A 27,816-nucleotide genomic window follows, 5' to 3' on the forward strand; every position below is an offset into this window, starting at 1 on the left:
TACTCTTTTTTTATTTTATTTATTTTTCTTCATGTAGCCGAGCCGAATAAAATTGAAAAAATTATAATAAGGTTTCACAGGTCTCACATAAGATAATTAAATACAAAAAAGTCTTTTGAAATCATTAAATTATCATTGTAAGGAATTCTATTTGTTTGATTATTAAATTACCCTTATCTTTTTTTTTAAGTATCTATTAATAATTGAAATTACAGTCGTTAACAATTTAAAATGTAATGATTAACAACTATTATGATAGTTATTAACAATTCATGCATTATATTTTTGTGATACGCTAAGAAAGTGTGTTGTTAATACCTGTTGTGATATATGTTAATCGCTACATCTTAAGTTATTAACGACTGTTCCTTTAGTTTTCAATGTATACTTAAAAAAAAATATAAGAACAATTTGGTAATTAAACAAATAAAATCCTTTGCAATGAGGTCTCTTGAGATTTCAAAATAATTTGATGATTTTAAAGGACTTTTTTATATTTAATTCTCTCAGACGAGACCTTATTACAATTTTTGCAATAAAATTTTACAATTTTGACCATTTTCATTTGTGGGTCTGTCTATTTTTTTGTAACAAATCCGTCTAATAATTTAAATTCAATTATCTGTGATCATTTGGAGATTTTATGTTTGTATAATCATATAAGAAACTTAATTTGTTTAAAAAAAAAACGCGAGCTTTTCGGATTTGAGAAAATGACCAATTTTAGGACGTCCGGACTTATGAGCCTGAATTCATAATATGAGCTGAACCCATGAAAAAGTCGGTCTGTGCTTAAGATGTACCCAAGACAAAAGCAGGTGATAAAAACTGTGAGGATCACGATGACGGCAACAAGGCGGCGACTTCATCTATACGCGGTAACTTCCATTGCTTATACCCCTCACCACTACACACAAGGGCTTATTTGGATTTACAATTTATAAATACTTTTAAGTATATTTATACAAGTCAATATAAAATTTTTCTTATATATTTATCTTATATTTTGTAATTTATAATTTAAAAATTATTTATAAATTATTCCAAATAAACTCTAAAAGATCGCGTTGGAGGTATATCATGTTTCCACGAGATAACTATGAAGTGTGGTCGTTGTTTGTTGGGTTCGTTGGAGTAAAGGCCAACGCTCCACACCCGTGCATTTATTCTCCGCCTCTCAGGACCACTTCACTGTTGTTCGTAATAACTTGTGAATAATTTTTTTAGTCGGGACCCACAGAATATAAGATAAATATACGCGAGAAGTTTTAATTTGACTTATATAAATGTACTTATTGATCTAGGATCTAGACAAGTCTTTCATCTTTCCATCTCTACAAGTAATTGCCTCAAATCCGACCCTACTGTTTATAAGACCAACTCACGTTTCAAAATATCTTTTTTAAAATCTTTATCTTTCACTTCTACACCAGTAGTACCTCACAATCACCGCTTATTTACTCTCAAATCACTGTTTTTAAACTTGCACCGGATTCAATTAGTTGAGACAATGATTTAGTTTTACTTGTTTGCGTATGATTTCTTTCTTCTTCTTCTTCTTCTTCCTCCTTCTATTTTCATCCCTCCCTTTCTTCTTGTCCATCTCCTGTCTTCATTTCTTCATTCTCAGTATGCTTCTTTCCTGAATTGCCGGTGTTAAAAGTAATTAGTTATTTAAGGTGCTTTGCCTGCTCTTAAAGCTATTTGCTTCCCCTAATGCCATTGGATATATATAGCAAACATTCCACGCATGCTTTTAAAATCCTGTAATCTCACTACCATACTGTGTAGTCCTATTTTTCCAACACTTCGAGATACATGCGTACATATGTATATACACACATACATATATGTATATGCGAGTTCTGGCAAAAAAAAGTATTTCTCCGGTTCTAAATATAAGACCAATTTTGTAGTGTAATTTATATTATAAAATGAGTTTTATATTTAAGAGTGGAAGAATACTATATCTCCATATATTTTGTGTATGTAGACACCAATAAGTTTAACCTTTATGCTGAAGACATGAGTGAGAATAACTGTTAATTCCCCCGGGCGAGGATATTCATATTTCCGTGTAAAAATAATACTCCTTTAATCTCTAGCACAGGAACTGAATTTATCATAAATATAAAACATCAATATATTATGTTTCTCAAATCACTTAATCTAATGTTGTTTATAAGTGTTTTAGAAAAATGACAATGCATATATCAAGTTTTTTATGTCAACCATGTCTGGTTATTTAATCACGTATAATCATGTGTTCTGTTTTCTTAAATTATGCTATATTAGCTATAATTAACTACTTTATTTAATTTATTTACACTAGTTAATAATTTTTCTATTAAAGATAGAAGCAAGTAATATCAAAATATAGTTTACATTACGCGTGAGACATTGTAAGCAAATAATGCCTCACCTCCTGCAAGATATCTCCCTTCTTGATATTTCTATAATTTTTTGACGTGTATATCAGATATTCAGATTAAAAATAGAAACAAGATTGAAAAATATAAAAATATAATATCTCTATTTAATATAAATTACATAGAACGATAAATAAAATGTTTTTTCAAAAAATTATAGGAAGAATTATCAAAATATCAACGGAAAAATTTACTTACCAAAAAATCTTAAGTAAGTGACTAGTTTGAACTTATTTTCTATTCTAAAATTTATTATGGAAAAATCTCAAAAAAAGCTCTTGGAATATAAGAAATTCCTGATTGGATCCTGGAATTGTGCAAATGACAGAAAGGGTCAATGACCCAATCTGTCATTTGTAAAATTAAGAAGAATTGACAGCTTTGTCCTGACTAAGTAAAAGTAAATAGTTATTCTCTAAACAAATTTAGATAACGCTTATATTGTTTTAGTGATTACATGATTAGCTGTAGTTAATAACAAGACATCTGACTCTGAAAAAGTGAGTAGTTATTTTCTACACGAATCTAGGTAACGCTTACACTGTTCTAGTGATTACATGATTAGCTGTAGTTAATAACAAGACACCTGATTCCAAAAAAGTGAGTAGTTATTTTCTACACGAATCTAGGTAACGCTTACACTGTTCTAGTAATTACATGATTAGTTGTAGTTAATAATAAGGCACCTGACTATGAAAAAGTGAGTAGTTATTCTCTATACAAATCTAGGTAACACTTACACTCTTATAGTGATTCCTTAAATCATTGTAGTGAATAAATACAAATGAGGACACAGTTGTCAATTCTTCTTGATTTTATAAACGATAGATTGGGTCATTGATTCTTTCTGTCATTTACACAATTCCAGAACTCAATTTAAAATTTTCTATACTGAGGTTTTTTTTTTGAGATTTTTCCATTTATTATTGTCTACTTTTTACTTATTAATAAATTTTAAGACGATTAAATTCTTTTTTTTTTTAACTTGGAAGCTGATTTTGGGACGTGTTCGTTCCTTGTCTTTCTTCGTTCTCCGGTAGTTTCCCTGCTTCGCGTTCTCTTGCACAAAGCCCTAAGCACCAAACCTCCTTCGTCGTGAATCATATGCTGATTTGCATCTCGGATTGGAAACTTCACCGTTGATTTCATGATTCAAGGAAAATACGCATAATAGTTTTCTCCAAGTGTGTAGATTTCTTTTCAAATGACTACTTCGAAGAGAAATTACAAGGAGAAAGCTCTCCGTCGCAAGTAAGTTACATTCAATTTGCTTTGAACCTTTTTTTAACCATAATTTGCTTATGAATCACTTGGGTTCTGCTTGATTTCATGGGACACTTTCCAGTACAAGGATGTTTCCCGTTAGATGGTTAATGTCAGGGTATTAGACTGTAGCTACCATGAGGGACCTCTAGCTAGGTACTTTTTTCTTGTTTTTATTCGAAACAGAGTGATATTCCAGGCTCCTTCTTAATATGGTCATGATATTATTCCCATGTCAATTGAGCACCGCTGTAATAGGAGCTTCTTTCAACGCGGTTTGTTTTGACGGCAATTGGTTCCGGAAGTGACCATGACAAAATTGCAACGACAAATGAGCACATATTTATTCAATTGCATGTTTACTTTTTATTTATTAATTAAGGCGGTAAAACGAAGCGTAGATATATTTGTTTTGAACGGAAGGATACAGGGATATTTGAATGGTATATGATAATTGTATGGTTTTGATGTTGGAAATGTCACAGGGAAGAGAAACTCGAGGAGCCAGAACCGCCTAAATATAGAGACCGAGCCAAAGAGCGAAGAGAAGACCAAAATCCTGACTATGAAACAACTGAGTTGGGACTTCATGCAGTCGCTCCTCCTGGTACTGTAGATCTACGGTAAGGTCTCTACCATTATCTATAGTATATATGATAATTGATGTTACTGTCTTTCTAGTTTGGGTCCCCTCCCCTCTTCTCTGACAACCTTACCACTTTTTGTAGGTCAGCTGATGCACACAAGTTATCCATTGAGAAGAGCAAGTACCTTGGAGGTTTGTAGTTTACTACTGTCTTAGAGCTCCCCTCCCAACCAAAATAAAATCAGAATTGCTTAGATTCATCAGAAAAGAAGACAATCTAAAGTTCTTTTCCTCCCACTTCAGCTAATTAGTATTACTAAGCTTTTGACACCATGACAGGCGCATGAGATTTGTTAGTTGCTAAAATAGAGTTTTGAGTAGATCTCGGACTCATGGGAATCCTGCATGTTGGGTTTTTTGAATTATTATGATGATATCGCTAGCCTGGCTTTGGATGAGTCAAGAATAAAGTGAATGGTTCTTAATGTAGCCTGGCTATGGATAACCTTCATTATATATGCTATTATATTAACTGAGGAGGATTTGGATTTTGCTTTATTGATATTTGTCAGGTGATGTGGAGCACACTCATCTGGTTAAAGGTCTAGATTATGCTTTGCTGAATAAAGTTAGAAGTGAGATTGATAAGAAGCCAGAGACAGGGGACGATGTTGATGGAAAACCTAGGTAATTTGTGTGGCCAGAATTGTCAGTTATGGTTATTTTCTTTTTTTGCTAATAATTAATTGCATAGGTATGGTTGATTTTTCATCTCCATGTATTAAATTTTGATACATGACTTTGATTTGCTGACAGAGCATCAAAGGAAGATCAACAAGTGTCAATTCGCACATCAACTGCAAAGGTTTCCTCGCCTTCCTTTTCGTATGAAAAAGAATACTTTTATGTAGTAATATTTTATATTTGAGCTTAGCAAGCTCATGTTGATTACCTTCATCTTTTCAGTCTGTTTATCGGTGGATAGTCAAACCCCAGACTATCTTGAAAACAAATGAGATGTTTCTTCCTGGTCGGATGTCTTTTATTTTTAATATGGTGAGAATTTCCATTTCCCTGATATTTTTCTGGTTTTGTTGGAATTTCATGACTGTTACCCATCTTCAATTATTTTTCAACCCTCGCTTATACATGCCGTTATTTGCTTATACTTTAGTATAACTTGAGCCAAGCTGCATGTGTGCACTTCAGCATGCCTGCCTTGATAAACATGCACTTGGCAGTCCACTGATCTCCTTGCATGTGACTTAGGCTTGCTTTTTTCTTGCCTTGCACAGAATAGCTTCTGATCTGTGCATTAGAAGCCAGTATATCATACTTATCATGTAGCTGTCGTTTATTGTTTGAGTATGTTGATCATTGGTAATCTCTTTATACAAACATCTGCCTTCCTTGTGCTCGTGCACCTTGCTTTGCTAATACTGTAATTTGTCCAATGCGCATCATCATCTTGCACATTAGTTATTCAATGTGTCAGGACTGTAGCTAGTCCTGCATGTTGCATGCTGCAACATTTTGATTTTGGACCTCTATAAAGTATGTGAGGTTTGATAATGCTCAAAATAATTAAGCAACATTGTTATGTTCATAGAACTGGCATATTAAGAATAGGGTAGTAATTTTGGAAGTTCATGTGTAAAACTCATCTTCAGACAGGCTGAAATAGTTATGATCCTTCTATAACCTCATTTTCCATTTTCTAGGAGACACTTTCTTGACTTAATGTCCTTTTTGGTTTGTCAGGAGGGTGGATATTATCATGATATTCCAACTACCTTGCACCGGAGTAAAGCTGACTGTCCAGTGCCAGAGGTTTATGATCTTGCTGAGTTCTTGACGACATTTGTTCTTTCAGTTGGCTAACTTTTCTAACACATGTCGTTTTATGTACTTTGCTTTTATTTTGCACAGGAAATGGTTACAGTTAATGTTGACGGATCTGTCCTAGATAGGATTGCTAAAATTATGTCATATCTTCGTCTTGGCTCTTCTGGGAAGGTTCTAAAGAAGAAAAAGAAGGAAAAAGATGTGAAAGGTAACTAATGCGGTTAGCAGATCATCTGGGAGCTTTGGACATTATCTTCTAGATGCTTGATTATGTTGAATATTTATATTTTCAAGTGTTGTTGAATGAATCATAAAACAGATTATACCTTGCTGCTTTCGTAAAGAATGATGATCTTTGTTTATTTTTTGTATAACCTTGATGGAGTTTTTAAATTATGATTGGTTTTTGCCTCTATCTTTTTTTTTTTCCCCCCTGAACAGGAAAGAGTTTGGCTGCCGGTAATGGATATGATGAAGAGGATAAGCCATCAAAGGTTGAAGGTGGGGGAGGGAGGAATCAAACTGAAAGAGAATTTGTCCCGCCACCACCTCCTCCTTTCAAAAAGAGTTCTCTTAATTCAAGAGAGAAACAAGGCCCAGCTGTTGCAAGAGCAGAAGAGGATGACATTTTTGTCGGAGATGGTGTTGACTATGATGTTCCTGGTAAAGAGTTGAGCCAAAGCCCTCTTTCAGAGGACATGGAAGAATCTCCTAGGAACAAGGAAAAACCCTCATATTTCGCTGAACCTACTTATGGTCCCGTCCCGCCCTCTGTTGTGCCACAAGGATGGCAAGAAGCAGTAAGTTGGTCCTCCTGATGGTTTATTTTTAATTGTTACTTGAATTGCTATCTGATGCACCATTTATTTTTTTTCCCCATTTCCTCGTGCATCTCTTATTTTATTATTAATTACTACCTCTGGTCCTTAATATAAGACCCCGTTTGACTTTTTGTTTGGTCCTAATTATAAGACCCCAATCTATTTTGTCTTTTATATTTATACATTTTTTTTCAAGATAGTCCTTCTAATAATAATAGTTCTTGCTAATACACTTAATTAGTAAGGATATTTTAGGAATGACAACACTTATTTATTACAAATAACTAACATAACTTACTTCCTTAATCTCCTTAAATAAGTCAACCGGGTCTTATAATTAGGACCGGAGGTAGTAGTAATTAATATAACATAACATATTGTATCATTTCCCATTTTCTACATCTTATTATATCTTAAAAAAGAGATGTACAAAGAATGCAAAAAAAAAAAAGGTGTGCACCAAATCCATTCCTGTTGTACATTCATCCCCTTCCTGGATTTTCAAGGTGAACTCAGAACTTGTATAAAATTAGTACTCCATTTATATAATTTGCTTCTTTGTATTATATCTGTTGATCTATTGAGTTTCTCTATCCTCTTTGATTTGATTATGCAGTCTCAGAATGGGTATGATGTAATGCAAGCGCAAGCCTTGGCTAGTGGCTACCAAGGAGAGTGGCAGGATTACCAGTATGCAGAACAGCTGGCTTACCCGGACCAATATCTTCAGGCAAATATGCAGGTTTATGATTTGCAAACAGGTTTAAATATTCCCCAAGACCCACGCTTCATGACTCAAGAAGAGAAGGATCGAGGTTTAGGATCAGTTTTCAAGAGAGATGATCAGAGACTTCAACAGTTGAGGGAGAAAGATGCTCGTGAAAAAGATCCCAACTTCATCTCTGAGAGTTATTCTGAATGTTACCCAGGATATCAAGAGTACAACCGGGAGATAGTGGACAGTGATGATGAAGATGACCTGTCCAAAATGGACATGGGCGGAAGGGTAAGTATTATCTTACGGTATAATTTATTTTGTTTATGAGGACACAGTCTCATTTGCTTTTATGTGGTTTTTTAGTGGGGTATAAGTATGATGTCCTGATTTCAGATTCTCGGTGAAGTAGTGTATAAAAATAAGGCAAAGGTTCACCTCTAGTGTCTGAAATTTCATTGAGGTTGGTCTCAAATTTATTGTGGTCCAATATAGTCCTCGATTTTTTTCAAAGGTCTTAATACCATTCATTTCCTAATGTCATCGAGTGTCAAATAACATCAGAATCAAATTCAAATCAGGCCTGCGTTACATTGTTTTGCTTCTTCCAATCATTTTACTGTCCAAAAATCCACCCCATCATCAACCCAAGAGAAGCGAAATGATGTAGATCAGATATGGTTTACCACATCAGCGGTTTATTTAATTGGTGATGCTCCCTTGGATACTTTTCATCAGTAGAGTTAATGGTGTCTGAGAAAGTTAAAATTGAACTTTTCTGGAACTTCGAGGACTGTATTGGAACCAACAGAGAAAGAAGTTCTAGGACCAAAAGAAACGTGTATGATATTTCAGGACTAGAGGGGGGTTTTCGTCTGAAAACAAGTAGGCTTAATTGCAATTTGTTGTCTGTGGATTCCCTATAGGTGCAAATCCCCCATCTCCCCCCCCCCCCCAAAAAAAAGGAAAAAAAATCCCGAAACACATGCACACACAAAGACGATGTCCCTTTTAATGGTTATCTGATTACAAAGTAATATAAATATTTCTGTCACTTAACTTTTTTAAGCAGATTTTGACGAGTGGCATGAGTACTCTAACATGGAACTTATGTAGCCAACAGAAACTCAATCTTTAGTGACCTCATGCAATAAATGATGAGAAATGAAAATCGTGAGCTCATCAAAGGAGTGAAGGATTTCTGTTGGCCACATCAGCACCATCTCAGCATAGTCATGTGCCATATCATCAAAATGTGTCACAAAACCGAAGAACTTTTTGTCGTTTGGATTACTTTTGCATTTTGAAAATGAGGTTGAAATTGTTGGTTTGAAAAAAAAAAGTGATACAATGGCACCTGTGCTGGAACTACAAGCAGTAAGTGTATATAAGTAGGCCAAAGAAATAAAAATGTTTGTTGTGTACCGGATATTCTTTTATTCTCAATATATGCTTTGTAACTGAGCCGCATGGTGATAGTCACAAATCTGAAATTTCCACTTAATAGGCCAAGGGTCGTCTTCATAGATGGGACTTTGAAACAGAAGAGGAATGGGCTACTTACAATGAGCAGAAGGAAGCAATGCCAAAGGCTGCATTCCAGTTTGGTGTGAAGATGCAAGACGGTCGGAAGACACGAAAGCAAAACAAGGACCAAAAGCTTAATAACGAGCTGCATAAAATCAATAAGATACTTGCCAGGAAGAAGATGGAAAAGGAGGCAAATGGTGAGGCTGGCCACCATTTTGATGACGAGATTCAGCCTGGAAAGAAGCTCCGAATATGAGTCTTGTTTCATAAACGCATTGTAACATTCATAGAATGAGATGGCCATTTCTGCCTGAAGATGGTGAATTTGTGATGCCATTATCTGGAAGTCTTATTCATGTATTGTTTTTAATCTCTTGTTTCCTTCTTACTCTACCCTCTGAAGTTCCGATTTTGATGAACCTAGTTTTGCTGAATGACTTGATGCGCTTTAGGCTTTTCTCTGCAAGTGCCGACTGCTGACTGATGGACAAGGGAAGCAGGCGTGGCTAGTGTGTGTGTGTGTGTTTTTTTTTTTTTTGGGTGGGAAAACCAAGTCTCGGGAACAAAAGAAATCCCTGACGAAAGGATAATGATGACGTGGGTACAATGTTTGATTAGGTAATATATTCCGTTCTTGTCATTAAGTAAGAATTTTGTACAGTTTATCAATAACAATGTTAAATGGAAGCTGAGAAGTTATTAATATGTATGCACGGATATGTTAATTACTAGCTATAACAATAAAAAACTATTATTATGTCATTGTCATCATCGTAAAGACTTAAAATCAAGTCAAAATAAATAGCAAAGAAAAGTTCAAAATATATTTTATAATGTCAGTAACTTATTTATTCAATTTAATTTTATAATGTCAATCGCTTATTTATTCAATTTAATTTTGACACCAAAGTTACTGCGTACTAATGGTTAGCCTTTGGTGGGGTGGGTTTTCTCCCCGTGGGCAAGGGTTGTGTGCGAGTAATTTGTCCTTGCGAAAAAAACTGCACAAGAAGGGGTTTTTTTGTATTTTATTGATATTAATAATAATCGGGTAATCAACATATACAGGTTATACAAACTTGATATTATTAATTTAAAGGATTAAGGTGCGCCCAGCACCCCGAACTATTTTTCCAGGTGCACCCAGTGTTCTAAAATAATTTTTGGTGCATCCAGTGTCCCAAACTAATTAAAACGGTGCATCCATATCTCGGGCTAACAGAAAAGTTAAGTTTGACCGTTATTTGCTGACTCAGTCGAAGGTTGACGGACGTGGTGGACACGTAGGCGTCTGATGTGTATTATTTTGACGAGCCAAGGTGTGCCAAGCACCCCGAACTATTTTTCCAGGTGCTCCCAGTGTCCTAAAGTAATTTTTTATGTATCTAGTGTCCCAAACTAATTAAAACAGTATGTCCACATCCCAGGCTAACAGAAAAGTCTCGTTTGATCGTTACCTTACTGACTCAGCTGAAGATTGACAGAAAAATCCTACATGACGAACACACAGATGTCTGATGTGTATTATTTCTACTAAAGCTCCCAAGACGAGCCCGGTAGCAGCGGGTGTTTTTTCGGAAGGCGACAGCGATGTCAACGAAGTGACTAGGGGAAAGTTCACTGTGTTCTAAGAGGAGGAAAACAAACACGAGTCGGATGAGGAGTTGATAGAGACGGAGATGGAAGTGTGTGGTGGAAGAAATGAAATAAAATCTTAAAGACGAGGATGGGATTGAATGGGTGGTACATCTACTAAGATTTAAGAGGGTGGATCGGTGCTTTCTTTTTTTTAAGTTTTAAAATTGGCAGAAGATAAATGTTAGAAGAGGAGGAAATAAATTGAATTTTCAGTCAAAATAATACACATCAGATGTCTGTGTGTCAGCCATCTAGGATTTTTGGGTCAACCTTCAGCTGAGTTAGTAAGGTAACGGTCAAACGAGATTTTTCTGTTAGCTTGGGATGTGGACGTACCGTTTTAATTAGTTTGAGACACTATATACACAAAAAAATTACTTTAGGATACTGGGCGCACCTGAAAAAATAGTTCGGGGTACTGGGCGCACCTAAAAAAATAGTTCGAGGTGCTAAGCGCACCTTGGCTCGTCAAAATAATACACATTAGATGCCTACGTATCCGTCACGTCAGTCAACCTTCTGCTGAGTTAGCAAATAACGGTCAAACTTAACTTTTCTGTTAGTCCGGGATATAGATGCACTGTTTTAATTAGTTTGGGACACTGGATGCACCGAAAATTACTTTAGGACACTAGGTGCACCTGGGAAAATAGTTCGGGGTGTTGGGCGCACCTTAACCTTAATTTAAATACACATCATATTAAATGCTACCTTGGATCTTAATTATAAGATTTCGTTTGTGTCTGTAAATGAGCTCTTATAAATAAAAGCGGAAGTAGTATATAAAAATATCACTAATTATTGTCAATTATGAACAATATAATTTGTTTTAGACTTTGTGCAAGACGCATAATGTTTTTGAAAAAGCAAGATCTATGGAACCCAAAAAAAAAACAGCATGATCTACGGATCGTTTTATCATTGAATAGTAAAGGAAAAGAAAACTGCACTTTTTTTTTGTAAAAAAAAAACGATCTTGTCAGGGAACACGGAAGGTGCCAAGGGCCTACGGTGTCGTTTATGCTAAGGCGATTTCAGAAATCAGAACCATTCGGTTGGCTCCCTGGTCTCGGCGTTAACTTGTTCAATATTCCAAGATACTCCCCAGATTTCCAAGCAATCTCGGCTTGTAGGCTTCTTCATCCTTCATCTCCATTCTGCTTTTTGGCTTGGCGCAACCCGATTTAGAATTGCTTTGACTGAATAATTCTCCTGAAAATTTCGTCTACGAAGGTTATTTTCGTTCCTTGATTTCCTTGTTCATGCTTTAATTCTTCTCTGGGTTATTCATTAAAAACCCTAATTCCTTGACTTTGCGAACTTCTCTTTTTACGGTATATGCATGCTCTCTGTTATGTAATCCTAATGAATGCCTTTCTGTATGAAAATGAGGTCAAGTATTATTTTCTGTTTTGATTGTTATTGGAAATTGCTAGTGTCTATTTCTTTGGATGTTATATGTATTATACTGTTCAAAAGCTTTTATTTAAATTTAATTTATGTGGTAGTTGTTTTCTCTGGCTATGCTCTATGATTCTATCTCTTGTATTTTCGACGGAGATTGTAACTTGCTAATTCAAGTTGCAGTTCTGTATCTTCTTGTTGATTGGTATCTTATATATGCAGTCTAGTCGATGACAGCCTCCGAAGGTAAAGTTACGTACTCCTCACTATCGAATGTAGAAAAGGGGAGCTCTCAATTCTACTATGATGGCAATAATCACTATGTTGAGTCCACTTGGAATGCGCCAAAATCTGGTACGAGCAGCTCTAAGTCTTCCAGGCAAGAGTATCTTTACCAGTTCCCCTCTGAAAGCGAGGATTTATATGATGGAGGTTATGAATCAAGTGATGATCCTTGTAGTATTGAACGCCCTAACATGCCTCCAGAGGTGAACCTGAAGAATGTGCTTGGTGGGATCATTGCTATTTTGACTGGACGAAATAGAGGTCCAAGTATCACCTCAAATGAGCAATTCTCAATTTCAAATGTCTCGTTTCTTGGCTCTGGAAAGAATGGAGATACTGTGCTGCACTCTTCAGTCTACACGCCAAGTGCACCACCTCTTTTTGAGCCAAATGGGATTAATTATAGTGCCTACAAAGAGGTGTTGGAAGCTGAACCCCCTGAGTGGCTCCCAGATAGTTCTGCTACTGTTTGTATGCAATGTACTGCTCCATTTACTGCACTTACTCGCGGCAGACATCATTGCCGGTTTTGTGGGGGTATTTTCTGTCGAAATTGTTCAAAGGGGCGGTGTTTATTACCAGTTAAGTTTAGGGAAAGGAATCCACAGAGGGTGTGCGATGCCTGCTATGACAGGCTTGATCCTTTACAGGGTGTTCTTGTCAACAGCATTAGCAACGCTGTGCAGGTAGCAAAGCATGATGTGATGGACTGGACTTGTGCTAGAGGGTGGCTCAATCTCCCTATTGGTTTGTCTATGGAGCATGATATATATAAAGCATCAAATGCATTGAGAAGCTACTGTCAGGTTTGTTTTTTATGCGAATTTATTTTGCATTAAGCAAGTAATTATGAACAATTTTGTAGTTTTTTTTTGTGTGGTTATTTTACTGTTATTTTGGACTATTTTTCCGGATTGTTTTTATATACCTGACCTTTTTCAAGTTTTTTTTCCCCCCTTTAGTGTATTTCCTTGTTATGTAAATCATTTTGTTATCCTGAAATGGACAGGTAGCAAGATCTAATCCTGAGAGGTCTATTCCCTTGGCCATTCTTAGAGAAGCCAAGGGCTTAGCAATTTTAACTGTTGCCAAAGCTGGTGCATTGCTCTCTTACAAACTTGGCACTGGTCTTGTTGTTGCTCGGAGATCAGATGGATCCTGGTCTGCACCATCAGCCATATTCTCCTTGGGTTTAGGATGGGGTGCTCAGGTGATGAAATATTGCGTATTTAATGATTTGCTGGTTTACAGTTATGTCTTTACATATGTGTTCACCAATCTGACTTAACGGAAGATAGAGGATTCATATAGAAAGATGGAGGTGGAGCCATGAAATCTGCGTGTTTAAGAGTTGTGTTATGAAAAGTAAAGAAAGAGGAGAGAGAAAGAGGAGAGAGAAAGGAAAAGGAGTAATAGAAATAGAGAAGAGTAGAGGATCAAGAGAAATTGAATAATTTCTAACCACATTGCAAAAATCTGAGTTACAAAGAATGGCTAATACTTATTTATAAGCAAAAGCCCTAATAGATATAAATCTAAGTAAAAATCCTAATATCATCTAAATATTGTCTAGATATCCTAATCTATCCAAATCCTACTAATATAATTAAATATTATGTAAATCCTAATAATATTTATTTAAACCCTATTTATATCATATTTAAGTATTTTCTTATTTATAATTATAATCACATAACAAGTTGCTTGTTTCGCAGTATGCTTAGATGTTAATCTTTATTTTGGAATTCTTTTTGGCATTCCTCTCTTGCATTGGTAGTAAGAATTTATTCTCTCTTTGTAATTCTAGGGAAACATCACCCTTTCACTAGGAAATCAATAGATTAATGTGTAACTCTCTCAGGTACAAGTGGGTCTTGATGTGGTCTCGATTTTATTTCTCACTGATGAATCTATGCTTATCCTGTATATCCAGATTGGTGGTGAACTCATGGATTTTATAATTGTGCTTCATGATATGAAAGCCGTGAAGACATTCTGCAGTCGCATGCACTTTTCTTTTGGTGCTGGTTGCAGTGCTGCTGCAGGGCCTCTTGGAAGGGTGCTTGAAGCAGATATTCGTGCTGGCGACAGAGGTTCTGGAATGTGTTACACCTACAGTTGCAGTAAAGGTAGCTTCTTTTGAAATTTTGTTGCCCATGCATGGATCTCATATTGCATGGAAAACGCAGGGCATTTGTGGTTTGTGTTTCATTTGAATGCATGGCATATTTGGGCTGCTTTATGATGTCAATTTGTAAGTTGCTTTCCACTTGATTAAATGATTTCAAAATTAACATAATAGTCAGTCAAGCTTGTAATATAATAACTGGGCTGGTCTCTATGACTCTATGTTCCTATTCATATATGAAGTTCTTATGAAACTAGAATTGCAGAGTAATGTGGATGGTATGTTTTCTTAGAGGTTTATTAGAAACATTGTTCGGTCTTAATTTCAGTAGAAAGTGTTTGATTTTTCTAAACCTTCAAGTATTTCTTTGTTACAAATGGTCCAGTACTTTTACCTTGTTATTTCTAAATTTCAAAACACAACGTGGTCTCCTTGATCGTATGTGCTATATTCTTTATCTTATTTTTCCTTGGTAAGGGGGATTTGGAAAGGGCTGAGTCCTTCAGTTCAGTACAGGCTACTGTTTAATCTTCGAGATTACTTAACGAGGATGTGGGCAATTGTGGTTTCCTTGCACTTATTCCTTATTTACAAAAGGGGTTGTAGATTTGTTGTTAGACACCATTTATTACCTTAGACAAGTGAGAGCTGGCCCTGATTATATAGGTGATGCAATTGAATTTACTTTTTTGGTTTTGGTCTAGAAACTTGAGCTCTGTGATGTCCGGAAGGTGATATACTTTGTCCGATTAATTTGGAAATTGGAAGAATCCTCCTTCATTTCCACTCCTCCTTCTATTCCTAAATATAAGGTCTATTTGAAAGTTCCAGTTTGGTCCTAAATATTAGGTCTAATTCCCTTTTGCATCCTATATTAATTGTTTCTTTCCATGATATTCCTGTTGATTGTGGCATTCTTATCTCTGCACATTAAATGGGTTTTAAAAAATGTTGCAAAATTGCAAATAACCATCTTAACTATTTGCTTTGGATTTTATATGAATTAGTTAAAAGGATCTTATATTTAGGAATGGAAGAAGTGTATCATTATCTTCTTTTCTGTGCATCTTTTCTATTTTTTTCCTTTTAGGTAGAGTGAAGTTTGAAAGCATGACCAGTGTTTGCTGTAACTGTAGGTGCGTTCGTGGGAGTGTCCTTGGAAGGTAATATTGTGGCAACCAGAATGGAGGCCAACCTGCGCTTTTATGGCGATCCTTATCTCACTACGTCTGATATTCTACTTGGGTTGGTGGCCAGACCGAGGGCAGCTGAACCATTGTACGCCTCTCTTCAAGACTTATATTCCAGTTTGAGTTATTAGGTCTTCTTCCAGTTGCATGCGGCATCAGTCATGCTGTCAACATGTGAATAAGCATCCAAAATTTCTGGCTCCTCTGTATGACGATGTCACATTCATCGAGTCCTGAAGGGCAGTTTCGTTTACTAATTCATTGTTTTTCGTACTTTTATCTATTGCGTCCTTTAGTCATACCGTGAGGCAAGTAACCCTTCTCCCACAAAAGTCCTGGATACATGTATATGTCAGTTGCAAATAATGGTCCCTTTTTTCTCTTTAAAACCCTGTAAAAATGTTCTTGGATTTAGACTGTGCATAGTAAATGGATCTGATTTAAGTTATTTTTCCTGTTCCTTGGATTCCTCGTAAGTATGCAACGAGGCCCACATGGGCAATTGAACGGTGCATGGATCCAAAAAATCTCCTGGCATCTATCATCTTTTCCGTAGGCTTCCGCCACCGAGTACTCCCCATAAATCTCAGGTTCAGAAACAATTGGGAAAATCATTAAAAAAAAAAAAACGTCAAAATGGAAAAATTATAAATAGGGGTTATGTGCAATTTTTCAATTTTCAGGGTTTTTTTAATGATTTTTCTGAAACAATTTATAATTTAAATTTAATTTATATGCCGGTAAAAAAATTACAATACTTTAAAAATAGACTTGAATATTGAAAATCAAATTTAAAATTGGATTGCGTTGTTTTACGTAGCTGTTTTTTCGTTTGCTATCTGCACCCAACCACAAACAAATTTTTATGATTTGAGTCCGGTTAAATACTAGAAGTTTGCTACGCTAGACATGTTCCCATTTTTTTAAGACATTTTCCATTTACTACGCGTGAAAAGTACAATTTTAATCACATCCTATGTATTGTGTGGGACTGCTCGAGTTGAACTCGGTTTAAAAGTTGACATCTTGTAAACTAATGACATTAAACACCTTTGTTAATTCTTTTTTTAAAATGAGATTGTGAATTCAAATCCTCAATAATTAGTTATGCTCAGCGTTTTGTGTGTCAAGGCGCATTTACAAAATTTTAAAAAGGAAAGAGAATCTGGACACACAAGTTATATGAGACGAGAAAGGTTAGTGCACAGTTGGAGGAGGAAATGAACATTTTCGATACGGACAATCCTTTGGATACACTGTAATTGCAACCTACGATCATATGGAGAGATTAAACTCACCCACATCTTCATCAGACATCACATGCAAATGTTTGCGACGCAAACTCAGCCAAACTACTGGGAAGATTGCAACATGAAGATGATGCAAACGAGAACTTGACAACAACTTCACTAAGTAATTATATAAACACTCTTTACATCTAAATAAGTAACTATAAATCAATTTAGTTGAGGAAAAATAATCCTGCTAGAAACCTATTCAAGGATTTCCTTGTTCATGTATTAGTGATGCTGAAGAACTTCAGCTCCCTGTTTGACCATAACAAGGGCAAAATGCAAATGGGTTAACGAGAAGGGAAAAAAAAAAAAATTACATTCGTCAAAACCCACCTCATCAGTTGAGTGTGTGTGAGAGATAAGATTCTCACAGAAAGAGAAGCACTCTTGGCCAGTTAATATCCGTTTGAAGTTTTCTGAGATTTCTTTCTGAAATTTGAAATGCTGCAATGTGGGCAAACGTACTCTAGCCCATCCGTTTTAGCATAGTCCTGCGATTCAACACACATACGTTAAGAATAACTTGTACACAGTTTTTTACTACCTCGATCTCAGCTTGTCTCATCCAGCTATATTTTGCTAAAGGAAACAAGAATGCACAGTGACACTAAAGTTCATTCTGGGCATTGGAATTCACCTAGGTGGAGTTTGATGCGTGGACAACCTGTTTTTCCAAGTATTTGGGAACTTGAAAAGATTTAGATAACTAAAAAACCGGAATTCTTCAGGAGATACATTGATTACAAGTTTTTCATGCCCCTAGCGGTTCACATATCTGGTGAATATATTTCCAAGTACTTGGAAAATTAAAATTTTCATGCATCAAACTTCACCTTAGTTCTTTACTTTCTCCTACCTGAATTTCTCAAATTTGGTTAATCCTTCTCTATATTTGTTTCACTGTCATTCAAGAGGAACAAATACAGTTGCTGATATTCTTTAAAGAACCGAAAAATCAAAAGCCACCCAAACAATAGCATTTCCTAGAGTTTTAGGGAGAGGCTACAATTCTGCTCTTACTTAAGTGATCATGTCAAATTAATAGTGATATGGAAAATAGGACCATGAAAATCTTGCTCTCCAAAGGGACTTACACATGCAATTCATTTCTCAAATTTAGCATCCACTTAAAAGTCAAATTCTAGTGATACCTTAAATGCACCAAGTCCTTGACGCCTATCACAGCCAAAGTGAGCCCACTCACCGCATATCCCGCAATTCACCCAATCACCAGCTGCGCTACTGTTGCCCCAAACCAAACGTAATTGATAGTCAATCAGACCGAATTTAGTGAAAATAAATTTAAAGATTAATTTAATTTTTCAATATCTAATTATTAACAAGAGCAAGAAAGACCTGCGGCACAACAAGCAGCACTCTCCATCCACGTCATCATGAGCTAGTTCATACTCCAGAAGATAAGTTTCATAATGTCTTTTAAGTGTATTGCCAACACCCTGAAAGCAAAAGGAAAATAGTTAATTTCTCCAAGATTTCACTGTATGTGGGATCCAAGAAATACCAAGCAATAGTAAGCAAAGAAGATGCCATACAAAATACAACCAATACCAGAATGTTGCCTTCCTCAATTTGTGCATAAAGCTCGGATAAACAACAAGGAAGGATTTTCTTGCAAGTAGTTGTCTTATTTTTCATTTTATGAAGATATATGCAATAAACATAGCTATTCTCATACTAAATGTTGGGCTCAGAAGGCACTGAAGCAAACATAAATTCCTCATGATGGATGGATCAACGGATCATGCAATATAGCTTCCCCTCTAGGAGATAGTTCAAGGAGCATATGATTGTCTGATATACTATATCAGCATTCACTGATATACAGGGGCGTGTCTAATATAAATAATGGCATTTAATGGAACTCCACTAATAGTTGCACCTGAGGAGTTATTAATCACCAAATAATTTACTTCCCAGAAGTCAGCTTTTCTTTCTCCCAGTGGAAATTAATAAATTAGAACTAAAGAAGAAGAAAGCAGCTTCCAGCAACTGTTCCACATACTGCATTGCAGTTGCCAAGTAAGATAAATATCTGAATGCTTCATATGAAGAAAGAGATAACAGATACTACGTTTGAGACTGCATTATTCGCAAGCAAAAGTGTAAAGACTGAACAATAAAGCAGTGTGGCGTTCCCCCAAGAGAATTGCACATGTGAGGAGGGAAGTTTCAACAAAATTCTAGGACAATTTCTAGAAAATGATCTATGCAAGAATCTGAGGACAATTTCTCACAAAGAACCAGAGATTTGGGGGGGGGGGGGAACAGAGATATATGGTTGCATACTGTCATTCTATTTGTTAAAGTGTGATTCCGCATCTTTGAGAAAACTTGTCCTTTCCAATTGATGCCATTCCCAACATGAAACCCTCCTCTCGATACCACCTGAAATATATAGGTTCGTTAAAATAACTTCCTTCGGTTTCCATGCAGTTAGCTTAACCAAATCAAATGGTTTACCTCTCTGTACAAGTTAAAAAGATCGAGGCGTTTAGCATTCAGAATGGCTTCAGGGAATTCAGAAAGACCACCTGGCGGAATTAGCCGAGAATGCCCACGAAGGATAAGAAACTGCATGACATCTCTCAAGAATTCCTCCTGCCAGAAAGTGCATCACAGTAAGAAGAAAATAGCTAATATATAGAATTCTTGACTGGGAAATAAATTGCATCAAGCACATGATAATATCTCACATTGGGTGTTGGGATAAGGATAGCAAAACAAATGAAGCAAAGGTTAAAAAAGATGAAGCGGAAACTGAACAACTTACCTCTGAACAGGTCCGTATTGGAGCTCTGTCACAACCATGCTTCTTCATGGGTAGTGGATTTAATGTAACGATCTGCTGAGCCTGAAAGGAAGTTGAAGATTTCCTATTTGTGACTGGATTAGAGCCTGCACCATGGTGCTTCGTTAGAGCCATCGGCAGATTTGATTTTGCACGTTCTCCATCAAGCCTTTCCCGCTCAGATAATCCAGAAAAAGGTTGAATCTTCTGACAATTTGAGTGAGGGATTGGCCTCATTGCAGCAATGTTCAATTTCTTTCTATTGTTACCACTATCACTGACTTGAAGGCTACAAGAATTGACGGACTTTATTCCAGAGAAAGGCCCTGATCTTTTTTGAGTAGGCGGCGGAGGAATCAGCCAACTAGGATGCTCATAAGAAATGGAGTCATTAAGGCAATTTTTTTCCGACTGCCTTGAACAAAAGTAAAGGAGACGTTCAGCATCAAGTTTCCTAAATGATGCAACAGGCAATCCTTGAATACTGGCTACTCCCAGCATAACTAGGCTGCGGTATGACACTTCTGGTGCAACCTGTCTCAGAACCTGAGAAAAAATTTCAAGAAGCTCTAGGTCAAAAGATAATATCCCGTATCAAAGAAACTCCATCCAAGATCATGTTAACATAATTAAGCTAGCTGAGAGGGTCAAACCAATTTAACGTACAGGTTGTTTTTCACCATGCTATGGTAATACAATGTTATAACAAGGCAACATATATATAAAAGAAAATCGTATCAAGAGAAATGAAAGTAATAAAAGAGGAGGAAAAGGGATCAAAGCACCAGCATGCTTAAATGAAATAAAATAGAGAAATCTTATCATACAATAATTCCTTTTGGCTATAACTTTGTTTTAGCTGATCTCAATATCAGTGTTTTTTTTATGGATTGCTATTTCAAGTATTGCTCCCATTGGACTTTTTATGTCAGGATATGAGTCAAATAATAAATATTCATTTTGGGTAGTCTACGGGCTGCTATTAGTTAGATTGAATAGCTAATTGGCTTTCTTTTTTATTATTTATTTTTCTATTTATAAATTCTAAATAGAAAATCCATTTAGAATAAAAATAAATATTAAATTAAATCTAAAAATATTATCTATTAAAATTAAATTCAAAATTCTAATACGTAAATATAAAATTAATAATATAAATTAAATAAATAATATTCTATTCATTATATTCATATTCCATTTTATTCAAAAAGAATATTATAATTAAATATTCTAATAAAATGAAATAGAAATATTAATATTTAGAAAATTTTAAATATTTATAATTAGCAGGATTCTCTTATGTCATTACTTATGCACCAGTTATCGAAATGGATTTACTTTTGCATTGAACAACACAAACCATTAACTAAATTCCTGCTGAACACAGTGTAAGACTAGACATTAATTTTCTGGTAAGTACACCGCACGTGTTCTAGAAAATAATTCCCTAAGTTGAACAAAATAATGCATAAATATCCATTATGAGTGCGGGTGCAAAACTATAAGCAAACAGAAGAAGCCTTGAGAGACTAACCAGTGAAGCCCACGTAGGAACCTGCATGCAAACTTCAAATACACTAGCCCCACAAGCTATTGAGACTGACCGTCGAGGCTCAGAGGAAGGTAAGTCGCTTTCTTCACAATTAGTTGATGCTTGAACAAGTTGACTCTTCTCAATCAGCTCCTTTTTTATGTAATTCTCCAAAAGCTGAGTAGAAAGGAGGAAAAAAATGTCGGCCGGTAAGTAAAAATACAAAGAACCCATATACGGAAGATCAAATCCTGACAAAATTGTTCACCCTTGCCTGATCATTAAAGCATGTATCTGCACTACCAGACACCAAGAGTGATATATGAGCCGAACTACATGTGGATATATCGCAACGCATGGTTACCACACCACGTGAGAATGTCCCTGCCTGAAGAGGAGGTGGTGGGGCACTATAAAATATACAATAAAAAGAGAAATCAACAAATAGAATAAACTACAAAGTAAAACATAAATAAATAACTCATGAAACATCCAAACAAAATATTATAAAACTTCAATAATTAAGTGTACATGTGGATCACCAAACATATACCAGTCACCCAAGGATCATCCACTCAATATTATAAGAAGCATGTGCTTGTTATATATCAACTACAAAAACCATGAAGTTACCTTGTCCGGTTGTGAAGTTTACATCCCCGTATCTGCAGAAAAGCCATAAAGGGAAAACATAAAAATCAACTAATCCAATTAGAAGAAAATCCCCAATTCCAATACACTAAAATACGCAGACACTGACTTGATGCCAAAAATAGCATATCGTAAATTAAACAGTTGAATTGCTGAAGCTATTTACTTTTAAGCAGGAGATCCATTATGTAATATGCTAATTATGTTGCAACATGTCTCAGCACTTCCACTTGATAATTACGTTGAATTCAATCATAAGAGAAATTTGGTCTCATTGAAGATCAAGAATGGAGGTAAATCAGTTCTAAAATGGTGCATGCATATCTAGAGTAATAAATAAAAAACTAGATTTATGTTGATTGCAGAGTCAAAATGGTGGAATGGATGATGCAACATGGACTTTACTATGTTCTTCAAAAATGACAACATCACTCCACATTTTAGCTTATATTATCGTCAAAGTGGAATTTGATTTGACACTTCTGATTAAGGGAAAGCCTGTACAAATTAGACCCTATCTCTTTCATACATCAAACTATATGAGAAGTTACATTGCCAACGGAAAAACAATGTGATCTAGAATCCACAGAGGAAGAAAATGCTAACCAACCTATGCAAAAGAACTTACTTCTGTACGTAGGAGAGCATTGAGACCGTCCTCCAATGATTCCAGTAAGCAAGCATCCTTTTTTGCAGAGGGTAGAAGAGAAGAAAGGGAAAACAGTTAGTGATACGTAAACAAATGTGAAGTATTACTGCAAGCAAATTCATCAAAAGGAGAAAATTAATTGACCTACCAGCATGCAGGGAACTCCGCACACAAGAAATCTCATGTTCACATCATCATCATAAATCCTCAGAGCAGAAATAGTCTCAGGTGAGTTTTCTTCCCCATTCGTGTCTGCTTCAAATGGAGCAATATCAATGTTAGGAGGGTCACCAAACATTCGTGGCCCAAGCTTGCTTCTGCTCTTCATGCCGTTTGAAGGTGAGACATTGTTTTGTAAACAGTATAATTTGAAAGAAGCAAGAGCAAGCTGGAAAGCATCCCATGTGTGGCTGGAGGTACTGCAAAGCATAATATCAACTGTCAGGGAAAAAAACATAAAGTCATATTATACAGTTTAATCAAGTGCTCTTCATCAAGCTTCAAGTAATATGAGAGATAAGAGAAAATGATTTGCACTCAATGGATGAAAGCTCCCACTTGCAGCAAATGGACGCAAATATAGAAAATTTTGTACCATTACATTCCTTATGACATTGTTTCACGGTTTGAGACCAAAATCCATCAGTTAAAGAAAAAAGAAAAAAATCTGTGGGCCCAATCATTCATCCACCACCAAGCAGGAATAAACACAGGCACCAGCAAGAAAGAAAATATGACAGCATCCTGGTAGATGACTACCTTTGTGCCACTGAGAAAAAAGCTTGACGAAAATGTGATGCAGCATACTTTGAAAATTCGCTTTTCCAATATATTGTGTAAGGAATTCCCTGCCAAAAAAGATATTATGAATTTAATAACTTTCCATTAGAAGGATGCACGATAATCACACAGCATCTCATCTTTTTAGTCTTCATTAAGCGTCCAAGCATAATGACTATCGCATTAGTTTTTTAAACCTGCATCTTTTATTTTTGTCAAATTCGATTAAAAAATCAGAGAAAATGCTAATTCTTTTTTTCCCATGTCATTGTGACCTTCGAATGGAGAGCCTCTGCCAAATTTTCTCCTTTAGGAGTTTCCAAATAAACCTGCAAAAGCATCATGCAGTAGGGTTATAAAAAATATTGTTAAAGAGAAACTACTAAGGCTGCCATAGGCTCTTTTGACTGTATGATTTGAACCACGGAACTACTAGCTGATATAATCCAGTCTGTTCCAAATAAAGAAGGGGACATGGGTCCATAAGAAAAGGCAAGCCCAAAATTTTAAAGGTAATGCCAGAATTTTTAATTTACTGAAAGGACATTTCATCCGTTAAGCTTGCCCAAATATTATTACAGTCTCTACAACTAAATAATATATCACTAGATTGTGGGTCAGCCCTTTACACAGAGTAAGTGAGCTGCACTATTCATAACTTATGTATGAATAATATGACTTCTTATAAACTTTATATTACATATAGAATAAATATTTATGGCATGTATATTTGTGTATTGTTCATATCAACACGTATATATCATGTCCCCCAATTACTTTTCCGTCGTATTTGCCAATTCTGGAAGTCAAAAGTCAACTTTCGAAGTGGAAGTGAATAATTCATCAAAGAATATGATCTCTCTGAAAATCTTACTCACCCTCTATTACTAACAACGTGCTTACGCTTTTACCAGATGAAACCATAAATTCATGACATAGCTGAAAATGTCTCAGATATAAGTTTAATATGTTCTGTCTAAACATAGTAATACACATATAACCATGTATTCAACGGTAAAATTCAGAAGACGTAGAAATAACAGAAACTGATCTCACAAAAATCTACTTTAAGGTTTTTTTCCTCCACTGCAAGGTGAGCATAGCTGAAAGCAGAACAAAACACTCACTGTATTAGGTAACTTGGAAGAAAATAATCCACATAAGGCTTCTGGGCTAGACAGATCAACATCTTCCCATACTAGGGACCCAATCTGCTCGTTATCTTCTAGCTGTTCGCCTTGCAGGTAAACAAAATTTGGCTCTAATGTTTCAAAAACTCGATGAAGTTCATCAGCAGTTGGTTTGATCAAAACATTAACCTGCATTGACATAAATTGAAAGTATTTGATTAGCTGCAATTTTTATTCAAGCAACAAAAACTGCAAAAGCAGAGCAACTCAATAATCACCTCCAGACGCCCGGATGAAGTAAGTTCCGGAATGGGGTACGGAGATTGATCCTGAAAATCATCCTGTTTCCGCTTTTGTTTATTGTCACAAGAATTTCCACTGAGGATGGCAAGGAGACTAGATTTTTTCACAGGACCCTGAGCATTGAACATCATGTACTCATAGCAGACTTCTCCAAATATTATGAATTAGAAAGTAAAACCAACTCTCACACAAAAGGGGGGGAAAAAATGCTAGAATTAGTGCTGCTCCACCAACTAGCTTATCTCAACCAAAGCCTTGAAAGCACCACCGTATTAATAATTAAATCAAAATTCAAAAGAACCCCCTCCCAACTCCTCGTCAGGATCCCGACTAAACCAAAAGAAACAAACTTGAGAATGAAAAACTCCACCTTTGTTCCATGAAACCTGGAATTGGTGTTAATAAATGTAACGCACACATTGAAATAGAAGAAAATCCGGCGACCAAGATACTAGTGCGGCAAAAAAAGCGACCTAAATAGTCAAAACGAGGTAAAACCCGCCATTACTAGGCGAAAAAGCCAAAAGAAACAGTCCAACCCTAATCGAAACGATGCACAAAGTTGAAAGAGTGAAGAGTCCTATGGGATGGTTATGAGGACAATGAAATCTATATGAAATCGAAACATCAAAAGATCTCGTCGTTCGCTTTCATACACAAATAATGAATCATGGTCAAGCCCTATTTTAATTTTAAAGAAAATCATCCGCAGAAACGAAAATCAATTTATAAGATCTTAAAAAAAAAAGTAATGCTTTGATTAAAAATCATCCGCCTTGTTTGGTTTCGAGAAGACAGAAAAAAAACCGACAGTTTTTACCACAGTCCCGAATGCATTTGAATTCTCTACAACACAACTGATTCGGTCAAAACAATAAATCAACGAATACATTAAAACCATAAACCGTATGTACGACAGTACGAGATTGATTAGCTTTTCGATAAACATTAAACTCCAAACAAATCAGGAAACTCAAAAAAGAACCCAAAAAAATATAGAATTGAGATATTGATGATAACAGAATAAAAGAAATAAATCTCTTTCACACTTGATTCGACTTCTCTTGAAAACATATGATGCCCACGATATTCGGATATTATAATTATTTGTACTCAACAACATCAACATATTACCCTATTACAAAGCAATGGCAACCTTAAACAAGATGGCTTTTCGCTAATTCTAATTCTTTATCCTCTCACTCCCTCTGTTCGTGTCTTTTAGCTCACAGATTATGACTGGGTATTTGTTGGTTTAATCTTGCTTTTTCTATTGCTCCCTTTAAGCACCTAGATTCCGACGCTATAAACCAAAAACAGTATTATCAGAAACAAAATTGAAAAAGGTGATGAACAACGTTTATCCTATCTACGTTAGTAAGCAACGGTAAAGGATCTTCATTGGGTAATGGCGTCGATGAATCAGACTATTAACTAACTTTACACTTGAATTTGCGGGACCCGGTAGCGTCGTTGCCTATGATCTGTCACCTCGAAGAAATGAAGTTTTAATTGATTAATAACATTGGATTAAGAGAGAAAAGCTAAGGAAGCAAAAAGAGGTAACCGGGGTCGGTTCATAGTAGCGCTTCTTGGACCCGACCAGATAGCAGAACGCCAGAATCTGTGAATCAGCTAAGCCTCAAGCATTGGAGGGAACGTGGGCCTTTTCGCGCGTGAAGGTGTAACTGTAAATAACGGATACGATTTTTTTTTTTTGCCCAACATAATAAGTTAATAACTGAAACTTTTTTTTTCGAAATTTTACTTTTACATACATTGGTGTCTTATTTAATTTCAAAATATTAAAAAATTAATTTTTTTAATGTTCTATCAAATACTACAAGAGATAATCAAACTATGTGGCTTATGAATATTCTGGTTATTTAGATTTTATAGTAAAAATTGGTTGTTCGCAAGAAAAAAGTTATTTTCCGTAATTTTACTCTTATATACATATTGATATTTTATTAATTTGGAAAATTAAAAAAAGTGAAGAAAATATGACATTTTTTAATCTTATGTCATAAAAACACGAAAATACATTAAATTATGAACCCATTTTTTAGACCGGATGAGGTGAGAATGTGAGATGCACCAATCTCTGCTTGTAAAAGTGCAGTTTCTATGAATTTTTATGTGAGATATGGATATAAATAACATATATATAAAATGTATGATCATATGATCTCAACATATCAATTAGTGCTGAGAAAATATAAAGGCAAATTATTACTACCTCCTATCCTAATTATAAGACCTCGTTTTCAACAAGATCTTATAATTAGAATCAGAAGCAGTATTTATTTGTAATAGGTCAAAATAAATATAAATAAAATAATTGATAGTTAAATAAATGGTTAGATTTCTACTCAACCATCAATAATTATTGAGTAGGGCTAGAGGGTTAAACTCAGCAAATATAAGGACGACATTTTAAGAAAAGGCAGGGGGAAAAACTCACTTGGGATTGGGAAAAAAGAACGGTCGAGCAGTGTTTTCATTTGCTATCACTATCATTTTTATAATTAGGTCATATAATATTGTGCGGGTTTCCAGCATTCCAAACACACAAATCAATGAACATAGGAAATATTATTTTCGGTCTTAATTATAAGATCTCATTTGTATACTACAAATAAGATCTTATAATTAGAGCAGAAGTAGTACATGAAATCTTTTTTTTTTTTTTTAGAAATCTTATTTTAATATTCCCTCCACAATTTGTTTTTTTTTTGGGGGGGGGGGTAAAGGGCAATCACACGCGTGCGCACCTATATCCACAATCTTCTCTTGTAAGGAAGGAAATTCACACACGACACGCCTACAAAGAG

At 35.5% G+C, this 27,816-nt stretch overlaps 3 protein-coding genes across 8 annotated transcripts; 2 read left to right on the top strand and 1 right to left on the bottom strand.

The window, feature by feature from the left end:
• The first annotated feature begins 3,450 nt into the window (after positions 1–3,450).
• Positions 3,451–9,623, top strand: LOC114718723 (suppressor of mec-8 and unc-52 protein homolog 2). Of its 2 annotated transcripts, none has more exons than XM_028904140.1 (11): positions 3,451–3,680; positions 4,178–4,315; positions 4,421–4,470; positions 4,851–4,965; positions 5,095–5,143; positions 5,245–5,334; positions 6,040–6,108; positions 6,208–6,331; positions 6,565–6,923; positions 7,567–7,950; positions 9,167–9,623. In XM_028904140.1, the coding sequence occupies exons 1-11, from the start codon at positions 3,634–3,636 to the stop codon at positions 9,443–9,445; spliced, it is 1,704 nt and encodes a 567-aa protein (XP_028759973.1). In that variant the 5' UTR covers positions 3,451–3,633; the 3' UTR covers positions 9,446–9,623. The 2 variants fall into 2 exon arrangements, with proteins under 2 accessions (XP_028759973.1, XP_028759972.1); XM_028904139.1 differs by having other exon boundaries at positions 3,455–3,680; positions 7,561–7,950.
• Positions 9,624–11,877: 2,254 nt separating this feature from the next.
• Positions 11,878–16,282, top strand: LOC114718726 (uncharacterized). 4 transcript variants are annotated; one of them, XR_003737848.1, is made up of 5 exons: positions 11,878–12,060; positions 12,454–13,322; positions 13,526–13,726; positions 14,450–14,715; positions 15,781–15,863. XR_003737848.1 is itself a non-coding variant. In XM_028904144.1 (5 exons), the coding sequence occupies exons 2-5, from the start codon at positions 12,462–12,464 to the stop codon at positions 15,963–15,965; spliced, it is 1,443 nt and encodes a 480-aa protein (XP_028759977.1). In that variant the 5' UTR covers positions 11,879–12,161; positions 12,454–12,461; the 3' UTR covers positions 15,966–16,282. The 4 variants fall into 4 exon arrangements, 3 of the variants coding, with proteins under 3 accessions (XP_028759977.1, XP_028759976.1, XP_028759975.1); XM_028904144.1 differs by having other exon boundaries at positions 11,879–12,161; positions 14,450–14,645; positions 15,781–16,282; XM_028904143.1 differs by having other exon boundaries at positions 11,879–12,060; positions 12,415–13,322; positions 14,450–14,645; positions 15,781–16,282.
• Positions 16,283–17,055: 773 nt separating this feature from the next.
• On the bottom strand, positions 17,056–26,490 carry LOC114718721 (AT-rich interactive domain-containing protein 4). Of its 2 annotated transcripts, XR_003737847.1 has the most exons (16): positions 24,958–26,490; positions 24,677–24,868; positions 23,825–23,878; positions 23,529–23,617; positions 22,918–23,188; positions 22,749–22,805; positions 22,103–22,134; positions 21,744–21,879; positions 21,473–21,646; positions 19,921–20,484; positions 19,611–19,748; positions 19,437–19,535; positions 18,486–18,586; positions 18,281–18,371; positions 17,463–17,620; positions 17,056–17,381 (listed from the first exon to the last, which is right to left on the bottom strand). XR_003737847.1 is itself a non-coding variant. In XM_028904137.1 (15 exons), the coding sequence occupies exons 1-15, from the start codon at positions 25,111–25,113 to the stop codon at positions 17,525–17,527; spliced, it is 2,250 nt and encodes a 749-aa protein (XP_028759970.1). In that variant the 5' UTR covers positions 25,114–26,490; the 3' UTR covers positions 17,056–17,524. The 2 variants fall into 2 exon arrangements, 1 of the variants encoding a protein (XP_028759970.1); XM_028904137.1 differs by having other exon boundaries at positions 17,056–17,620.
• Positions 26,491–27,816: the final 1,326 nt, after the last annotated feature.

This window comes from Neltuma alba, unplaced genomic scaffold, assembly GCF_004799145.2.
Source record: "Neltuma alba isolate B1F8T4 unplaced genomic scaffold, ASM479914v2 tig00011864_pilon, whole genome shotgun sequence".
Taxonomy (NCBI): Eukaryota; Viridiplantae; Streptophyta; class Magnoliopsida; order Fabales; family Fabaceae; genus Neltuma; species Neltuma alba.

Coding starts and splice junctions, on each gene's coding strand:
- LOC114718723 (XM_028904139.1), top strand. CDS start 3,634: ATGACTACTTCGAAGAGAAATTACAAGGAGAAAGCTCTCCGTCGCAA. Junction 5,335..6,039: donor TGTCTTTTATTTTTAATATG/GTGAGAATTTCC, acceptor TTGGTTTGTCAG/GAGGGTGGATATTATCATGA. Junction 6,332..6,564: donor GAAGGAAAAAGATGTGAAAG/GTAACTAATGCG, acceptor CCCCCTGAACAG/GAAAGAGTTTGGCTGCCGGT.
- LOC114718726 (XM_028904144.1), top strand. CDS start 12,462: ATGACAGCCTCCGAAGGTAAAGTTACGTACTCCTCACTATCGAATGTA. Junction 13,323..13,525: donor CATTGAGAAGCTACTGTCAG/GTTTGTTTTTTA, acceptor TGAAATGGACAG/GTAGCAAGATCTAATCCTGA. Junction 14,646..15,780: donor CACCTACAGTTGCAGTAAAG/GTAGCTTCTTTT, acceptor CTGTAACTGTAG/GTGCGTTCGTGGGAGTGTCC.
- LOC114718721 (XM_028904137.1), bottom strand. CDS start 25,113: ATGATGTTCAATGCTCAGGGTCCTGTGAAAAAATCTAGTCTCCTTGCC. Junction 22,135..22,748: donor ATGCTCTCCTACGTACAGAA/GTAAGTTCTTTT, acceptor GCTTTTCTGCAG/ATACGGGGATGTAAACTTCA. Junction 19,749..19,920: donor CAATACGGACCTGTTCAGAG/GTAAGTTGTTCA, acceptor ACTTTCTGGCAG/GAGGAATTCTTGAGAGATGT.